Here is a 9,514-nt window from a genome sequence, read left to right as displayed (position 1 = left end):
AGAAGAGGACTAAAGGAGCACTTGAAAGTGGAAGAGTACTGTTTTCTTAAGAAAAGTGAGGAGGAAACGCTAGGGGCCTAGGAAAATTGGTAAAAGAGGTGTTTTGTGTAAAGCAATTCCTAATGGGAAGTGCGCACTAAAGAGTGTGTTTGTGGAAATGGGGATTGATGATTAGACTTCTCTCTCTCTAACGAAAACTGTACTGAAACTGTTCATTTGAATGTCCAGTAGTTAAACAAATCAGTATTAGGACCGTAAAGTTATTTGGCAAAAAATGAAACAGAATTGGTCAAGGATGTGTATCCCAAGTAACAAGTTCAATGGATACACTTTTAAAACATACTGGGGAAAGTGTGAAGTAGGACAACACTTCATAAGAAATAAGAGGCACTATTTCAGTAGGATTTTATTTTCAAAAAATTTAGTTTGCAAAATACCATTTATCACCTAAGAAACTTTCCCGCAAAACCACGGTATCCCGTGAAAGATTTGTACAGTGAAATGCAGAGTTTGAGGATAGTAAACAGAGGATTAAATTCTTACACAACACAGCCAACCGCCAGTAATCTAGAAGTCAGCGATAGGACTATTTCAAAGCAAAAGATAATCATGAAGTATAACTATTATGAGTATAAAGGTAGAAAGTTTCTTAAAAATGGTCAGGAACTGTACATATATCATTTTTGCAGCAGGTTCAAAAATACTTACAATTAGTAAACTTGAACCGAAACTTAAAATTTTAAATGCACAGTAGGAAAAAAGAAAAAATGAGTACACAGCTGCTTGTGGAGGCTGAAGAAGCAAACATGGAAAGGTGCTGCACGTACAAAGGATAATTAAAGTAACATTTGAATATTATAGATCAGAAATATAGATGTGCTCCATCAAATTACAATCAGAGGCAAAAAGTTACACCTCATCAACCAAATACAGTATGCTTAGTTATTACACTGATTCAATGTTCCTAGCCGACCATATTCCTAGAATTGGATATTAAAGACATTTTATATTTTCGGTAAAAGCTATGTTCTCTGCTGCATTCTTGAAGCTTTAAATTTCGAAATTCGCTTTGTTGTTTCTTCTGTTACTTCAGGAACAGCTTCTTCAGTTTTCCGCTCTGGAATCGTAGGTAGAGTACTGTGAGCAATGCTTAAGAGCGGAATAGTTGCAGAAAAATGTTCTTTTTCTATCACAGTGCCAGAGAAAGCCTAAAGAAGAAAGACAGCAAAATCAAAATGCTAATGTGTGCAACTTTGCTCACAGGGTTAGTACTTCATAACACTCTTATTAAAGATTGTGATTTTGAATAATAAAGTATAAAAAATAGTTTTATAACAATAATACAATGCATGCTCAACCAACTTCTAAATAACCCCAAGCCATAGCACAATGATTAAAATTTGGAAAAAGATGTCACAAGGACATTGCTAATGAATCATATTGAACAGCGATATTGTCTTAATAGCTCAACAAACAAAAAAAGATGACAAATTTCCAGCTTCGAATAATGTCAGTCAGTCAAAATCACTTTATTCGGTTAATTAGAACCATAAAAGTACACTACAAAAAAATCTAATAAAAACATTCATATTTCTTTTAAGACATTATCTTATGCACCAAAAACATCAGGATAAAATCATTCCCAAAATTACAGTGTAAAAAAAAAAAATATGACGTGTTCTTGTGCACCAAAAACATCAAGATATAATCTTTCATTTCATTACTGTATAAAAATCAGATATGTACCACATCAGAGAAGGTTTTTTTCTTTCCCTAACTGCCGCAACTAAAAAAGTAAAAATGTTAAAGCATTCACACAGATTATTCAGCATCTGTAGGTATACTAATGCAGGCCTTACCCGCATAAAGCCTTTATCTTTCAGTATAGGCAGTAGAAAACGTATGAATATGATGACAGTGGTCGCAAAACATTATAAAGTGCAAATTATCCTGGATAGAAAAGTTATCACAAGAGCAAGGGCCCAAGTCTTTCACATTACTCCACCCCTGAAGGTCCGCCAATGTAAGGTGCAAAAGGTGAAATCTGAATCTAGTTAAAAGAAAGCAGTGGTAAGGCTTTGTTATTTCATTTAGGTACGGTTCTATCGCCGAGGCTGTTCTCAAAAGTATATAGGCTTGTACCGTGGGTTTCGATACCTCTTTAGCCTATTTCTGATTGCATTGTACACAACAAAATATTTAACCCACAACAGGACCCCCTTCACCAGCTTGCTGGGAAAATCAAATAAGATGGGCTGCCCTAATTTGTCAGTTAAGCTCTTGATGTAACCTAGCCAGGGAATGCTTCTTGCTCTATCTAAGGATAAGCAATATCGAGCGATCTTACAATTCAGCTCCAATACTGGGTTGGTCCAGATCGTAATTCACTGCAAACGTGGAGCCATACCGATCGTATCTAATACAAAACCAAAGCGCAATTCCTGATGAATGATATAATAGGAAGTAGATTGCGGGACCGAAAGCAGATTTCTGAAAAACGTATTCTCCACTATTTGGACTTCTTCAGCCTCCTTAAATCTCCAAATTTCAGATCCATATTTAGCAATAGCAACACATTTGACCCTGTATATATCTACAATAGATTGAATAAGTTTGGCCTCTAGCCTACGTGCAAAATCAAGGACCGTTACTGTCGCTCTCGCCATGGCAATTCTTTTTTATTTCTTTTGCGGTGCTCATGAGCCCCTTTCATCAAACAATAATCCTAATTACGAGAAAGTGGTCACCCTTGATATTTAATTACCTTCACAAAAATGAGTTTTTAATCTTCTGGATCTTGGGCCCATAATCATTGTGTGAGATTTGGATAAATTAACACTTCGATCCAGTGAACTCATAAAATCAGCAATGAAATTTAGGAGACACTGAAGCCCAACCGCTGTTCGAGCTAATAAAACGGTGTCATCTGTATATAGGAGCGCAGGAATTAACCGATCCCTCATGCAAGGGATATCTTTACAAGCTGCACAAAGAGTGGAGTCTAAATTACTAAGGTATAATGTAAACAATAGGGGAGCTAGAATACATCCCTGTTTAACGCCTCTTGTTATACGGATATGCCATGTGTGATTACCCCTTTGATCACATCTCACCGTAGCAAAGAGATCCCTATGCAGGTCGGACAGAAAATTAACAATATTCGGATCCATCCTTATGTTAATTAGTAAAACCCATAATTTGAATCTGTTCACTTGGTCAAAAGCCGAGGACAGATCCATAAAGGGCAGATGTAATGTCCCATTCTTGGCAGTAGTATATTTCCCCAATATCAGATATAGATTTAGGCACTGATCTATGGTACCTCTACCTTTCCTGAACCCGTATTGTAAATTTGACAATACCTTACACTCATCTAGCCAAGCTGTTCGTTTCTTAAGCATCATTCTCCAATATTTTAACTGCTGAATCAATCAGCGATATGGGCCTGTAACATCGTGGGTCCTCTCTCTGCCCCTTCTTGAGGACTGGTATAATAGTTGATTGAGACCAAGACCTCGGCAAGCCATGCGAACAGGCTACATTAAACACTTGTCAGTATTTTAGACCAAAGTGTCACATTTAGCTTCTAAAGATCGCCCAGGACACCATCCTTGTCATTAGTAATATAGCCTCACTTACTTCTTCTTCATTAAAAACCAATATATCCTTACCCATGACCAGAACCAAGGGGCACCCTATATATGTTTAAAATGAGTACACCAATGATCCTCAGGAATTGTAAAATCCAATGGGCAGTTACTATCACCGATAACAAAAAGGGTTTATTGACAATCTCCCAGAACTTAGCTTTATTCTTGATGACATCAATAGACAGTAGATCATTCCACGCTTCGTTTTTTATTTCTGCTATACGTATTTCTAAGGTTTGCTTGTAATTTTTCCTGAATATATCTATTTGGGCTTTATCTTGGTGAACTTGCTGCATCAAATAACTTTTGGTGGGCATCTGTACATCTGTGTTCAAACAACCTCTCGGGACCCTCCTTGACTTTCCTGGCAGGTTGTCAGAGAACTCTGGCCACCTGTTGACAAATCCAGTCATAAGCCATTAGGGTTTCTTCCCCCTCATTCGTACTATCTAGGCAGAGTCCAATATCATCACTGGAGGTTTCTAATAAATCACTGAGAAACTGTTCCAGCACTACCTTGCTCCAGTGGAGCCCACGGCCCTGATCTTTTAGATAAACATTGGTGTTCGTGGTGCCCTGCCCGGATTTTGTAACTTCCCAATTGCCTCCACCCAGTCTTAGGTGTATGGGATTGTGATCACTAAAGTGAGACCATTGAGCTGCGTAAGATACAACCTGGTGTAACAAGCATGTGGTAATAAAAATATAATCAATTGTAGAATTCATACCTCTTCCCTTAAAAGAGGGAATACTGTCCTCACCCTAATTAATACTCTGATGTGATAGGCCAAAATCAGACAAAATGTCCTCTAGATAACTTCCTTGCTGCAAATGCTCAAAGTGCAAATTTGAGCAGCTCTCAGAGCTCAGGTCCTCACTGCCATGCCAATCCTTTGTGCACAGGTGTATATTAAAATACCCGAAAATCGTTGAATAAGGCGTTTTTTGTTTGTCCCTATATCACTCTAGAAAACATTTTAGGTTACATAAATGTTCATTTACAGAGTTTCTCTCAAAAGATTAATAAAAAAATTCACAATAAGTAGTTTTGGCACATTTACAGGTGTTATTTGAACCACTAAGCTGTTGCAGGAACCAGAATAATATTTACAATGTGTGCCTACATTTTTTAGGGAGATTTTGATAAGCCACCCTGAGCTCTACCCACTAAGGAAGGTTGTGCAGGTTCAGAATAGGTCGTGTAACCGTCCATCCAGAGCGTATTGTCAGTTTCTCATGTTTCTTGTAGGCCCACCACATCATTCTCCCTTAAAGTATCAACCCGCCTTGAATCATTTCTTTTATTTTTTAACCCTGTTATGTTCCAGCTCAGGACATTTAGATATTTGTTTGTACTGACTACCTTATTTTTAGTAGGGGAAGGTTTAACAGTTCTTAAGTTAAACTTCCTTTGTATTAGGGAGGGGAGAGGTGTTGCGAGTCAGTCGTTATTACCCAGCTGGCTCAGTGAAAAGAATATATTTGTAGATTCTATTCACTTTTCAGATGCCCACCCCCTACAAGCATCAACTGATCTTGAGAGAATATAGAGGATCCAACAGGAAAGGAAGACCATCCATATTTCTTAATCTGTTATCTGACAGCCCCACCACTCATGCACAAACTGGTCTGCATACAACTCTGGTGTCCCCTCTCTAGGGGGATAGAAAAAGCCAAGTGGCAGTGCTTAAATACCCCCTGGGCCCAGATTAAAGCTTCCACTGAACAACCACGGCTATATCAGCCTGGTCAAAGTAGATAATAATGCAGTCCCCCTCTCCTAGTTTAGCTTTTCGACCTACCCTTCTGCCGTGATTATAAGAGAGGACGTCTGTACCCCATTGTCTGACAAGTTTTTATACCAAAATTTCATTTTGCGGAGGAGGTATGTGGTAGATTTAGTTGTTTTATCTTTTAACGGGGGTACCGCTGTTAATACAGCTACCAAAAGAGTAGCCTCAGGGTGTAGGTGTAATCTACATCTACTACCGACTCTGTGTGTTGGTGTTGTACTACATAGTAAATGTGATGGGTTCTCTTGCTGAGAGGGAGGATGGGCTCCCGAGTGAATTGGACTGGTTTCTGCCATTCTGAGGTCTAGTTCCATTCTAGACTTAGCCTTATCAGGGTTAGGTACACCGGAATTCAGGGTGCTGTTTCGCTGCCCTCCCGCAGGCCCCTCCCTCCGTTTACTTTAAGGTGATATGTACCAAATTATTGACACTGAGTATTGTTGTCCACTCACCTAGTAATCAATACCACCAACAGACTCTATTCGGGACATTTTCCCCACCAGCCCTTCTATCATAGACGAAGTTCTTGGTGAAGTTCTCATGGAGCTTTGTAAGTAGAGGTTCCAAACGTGATTGGATTAAGTCACCCACAATTGTTCACAGATGGATGCAGCAGGTGGTCGCTGTCCCAGGGCCTTTCTAGATCCTGTCATAATAATGGTTCAGCCGTGACAGTACCAGCTTTTAAGCCTCTTATCTTCCTTTTTTTAATGTGGCCGTTCTTAAGGGAGAAAATGTGTCCATTACCGGGTTACCCCCCTCTATTGATAATGGTCCCAGCGATCTAGATGGAGTAATAATTCAATAATTTGTGTGAGAGCACCCTGCTCATTCTCTTGACCAGCTGCCCCCCCCCCCCGAATCTGCATTCATTCTAGAATCAGCGGGTAACATATTTGATACTATTTTTTCAGCCCCCAGGCCTAACTTTTCCTCTGCGATGAAGAATCTCCTCTGTCAGGACTCTCACAGTTGCTGTTAGATACAATATAATGGAGGCACAATTCTGAGGTACTTTTACTTTGCCCGAGTCGGAGATACATGGTAGTTTGCGCTAAAATGGCACCTCTGATGATCCCTGCTGCGGGAGTGCAGCGGTTCCTTTGTGGCACCAGGAGGACTGCCTCCGCCTCACTGCACCGATGGAGAATACTGGGGGACCGAGTCCCACCCCAGTCGATTGCAGCCAAAAACAGGTGGGTGCCTGGGCCTCAAACAGCCCCTCTGAGGATCATATCAATTGACTTTAATTGCACTTAAACTGGGCTGAGAAGGCATGCACCTGGCTGCCAAGACCCTTTTGATTGTAAACCCTTCTTTGACTATTATAAGTGCCCAGGCTTCAGCCTTCAAACATTTTGTTTCTAGAAAGAAAGCCTTGTGTGCCCCTACCGAGACAGACAGACAGACAGACAGACAGACAGACAGACACACACACACACACAGGATTACAATGACACAAAGGGCAATCAAGTCTATGCTGCTCCTTTTCTTTAAGTGGCAGAGGAGAGTTTGTGTGCACCAAATTGAGCATAGGGATGAACCACTAAGTGAGTGATCACAGGCAGTAGTGTTAATTGAAGGCTTTTTCTAAACACTACCAGAATCAGAAGTAGGTATGTCCTTTTCTGCTTCCAACAGTGAGACTACAGTACAGTACATATGTTTACTTTGGGCAATAAACCTGATCATAAAGGAATTCATAATTGGTATGCCAACAACACACATCTTTAAATCAATATAGACACTTCTGGGCTTGAAAACGTTTTTACATGAGAGTATGGTGCACCTAAATTGAAGAGAAGGAGAAGGATAACACCAAAATTTTCTTAATTGAACATAAATGTATAATGTTGAACAGTAAGAAAAGAACGATAAATGTTTACTTGATAACAAAAAAAATCTTTAGACGCTTTCAGTCATTCTCTATATTTGACAATCAAAAGAGCTATCTTGGAAGATTAAAATCAAATCAGGTGTTTAAGCGCGACTACTCGCCCGTAAGGGTCTCAAGGCACTGGGGGGTGTGGGTTCCACAGGTTCCAGTCCATCAAGGAGGGGGTCTGTCGAAGAGCCAGGTTTTGAGGTTTCTTGCGAAGATGGGGAGCGATGTTATCTGTCTGAGGTGGAGCGGAAGGTCGTTCCCGGCTCTGGCCGCTCGGAAGGAGAAGGAGCGGCCTCCCGATCTGGTCTTTCTGGTGTGGAGGACCATGGCGTAGGAGAGCTGGGCTGATCGTAGGGGCTTTGGGGTGTGTGGTATTTGAGTCGGCTATTCAGGTATCCTGGTCCGGTGTCGTGGAGGGCCTTGTGAGCGTGGGTTAGCATCTTGAAGGTGACTCTAGCTTCGATGGGGAGCCAGTGGAGTGTGCGTAGGTGCTGGGAGATGTGGTAGTGTCTTGGCAGGTTGGGGACCAGTCTTGCGGCAGCGTTTTAGATGTTCTGTAGCTTGCTGGTGAGGTTTTTGTTTATTCCGGCATAGAGTGCGTTGCCGTAGTCGAGCCTGCTGGTGACCAGGGTGTGAGTGACTGTCTTTCTGTGTTCGAGAGAGATCCATTTGAAGGTCTTACGTAGGAGGCAGAGTGTGTGGAAGCAGGAGGACGAGACGGTGTTGATCTGGCGGTCCATTTTGAGCTCTGAGTCCAGGAGGATTGCCAGGTTGCCCCTGGGGGTGGGCGGGCCACCACGTGTCGTTCCAGGAATCTGGGTTTGGGCCCATGATGAGTACTTCCGTTTTGTTGGCGTTTAGTTGTAGGCAGCTGTTTTTCATCCATTTAGCGACGGCTTCCATGCCTTCTCTAAAGTTGTCTGGCGCTGTTAGGATCGTTGGATAGGGAGAGGATGAGTTGGGTGTCATCTGCGTATGACAATGTTGAGTCCGTAGGTTCTAACGATGGGGCGAACGGAGCCATGTAGACGTTGAAGAGCGTAGGGCTGAGGGAGGACCCCTTGGGTGACTCCGCAGGTGGTAGGTGTATGGTCCGGGAGGAAAGGGGGGAGTCTGACCCGCTGCGTTCTGCCGGAGAGGAAGGAGCGGATCCAGTCGAGGGCCTTGTCTTGGATCCCTGCGTCATGGAGTCTGCGTATTAGGGTGCGGTGAGAGACTGTGTCGAACGCCGTTGGGACGGTCGAGGAGGATGAGGGCTGCTGTTTCTCCTTTGTCCAGTAAGGTACGGATGTCGTCTGTTGTGGCGAGGAGGGCGGTTTCCGTACTGTGGTTTTTTCTGAAGCCGGATTGGGAGGAGTCGAGGATGTTGTGGTCTTCGATGAATGTGGCGAGTTGGCTGTTGCTGTTTTTTTCGATGACTTTTGCTGGGAACAGGAGCAGGGAGAGGAGTCTGTAGTTTTTGAGGTCGATGGGGTCCGCTGAGGGTTTCTTCAGGAGGGGGTTGATCTCCGCGTGTTTCCAGTCATCAGGGAACGAGGCGGTTGCCAGGGAGCGGTTGATGGTGTGGCAGAGCATGGGTGCGATGGTGTCGGTGGCTCTGTTGAAAATGTGGTGGGGGCAGGGGTCCGTGGGGGCCCCGGAGTGGATTGACTTCATCGTCTTCAGTGTGTCTTCGGTGGTGAGGGCTGTCCAGTTGTCGATCGCTGGCTTCAGGGTGTCGGGGGTGGTTGGTGAGGGTTCAGTGTGTTGGTTGTCTTCATCGAAGTTGTCATAGATGCTCTTGATTTAGTGGTGGAAAAATGTGCTGAGTTTGTCGCATATGTCTTGTGAGGGAGAGATGTCGGTGGACTCGCTGGTGGGTTGGCCGAACTCCTTGATGATGTTGAAGAGTTCTTTGCTGTTGTGTGCACGAGTGGAGATTCTGTCTTCAATCGCTTTTTTCCTAATTTTTCTGATGAGTTGGTGGTAGGCTTTGGTGGCGGCTCTGAAGTTGTTGTGGGCTTCTGTGGATTTTGTGTTCCTCCACGCCTTTGAGGCGGTGGCAAGTGCTTCTGGACTCTCGAAGTTCGGTGGAGAACCATCTAGCTTTCTTGGCGTGGGTGGTGTTTTTCTTGAGGGGGGCTATGGTGTTGACGCTGTTGGAGATCCATCTGTGCATGGTTCGGGCTGCGGTGTTGGCGTCGCCG

At 43.0% G+C, this 9,514-nt stretch overlaps 1 protein-coding gene across 3 annotated transcripts in view; it reads right to left on the bottom strand.

The window, feature by feature from the left end:
* Positions 1-393: 393 nt before the first annotated feature.
* The window catches only part of URI1 (URI1 prefoldin like chaperone), a 364,636-nt gene continuing 355,515 nt past the window's right edge, over positions 394-9,514 (bottom strand). For all 3 annotated transcript variants that reach the window (XM_085638966.1, XM_085638965.1, XM_085638967.1), the window contains one exon: positions 394-1,208. In XM_085638966.1, coding sequence (XP_085495092.1) covers positions 1,023-1,208 — 186 coding nt within the window. In that variant the 3' untranslated portion in view covers positions 394-1,022. The remainder of the gene's footprint in view (positions 1,209-9,514) is intronic.

This window comes from Triturus cristatus, chromosome 12 (genome assembly GCF_964204655.1).
Source record: "Triturus cristatus chromosome 12, aTriCri1.1, whole genome shotgun sequence".
NCBI classification, from domain to species: Eukaryota; Metazoa; Chordata; class Amphibia; order Caudata; family Salamandridae; genus Triturus; species Triturus cristatus.
Note: the sequence above shows the minus strand (reverse complement) of the source record. Positions and strands in the feature narration are given on the sequence as shown.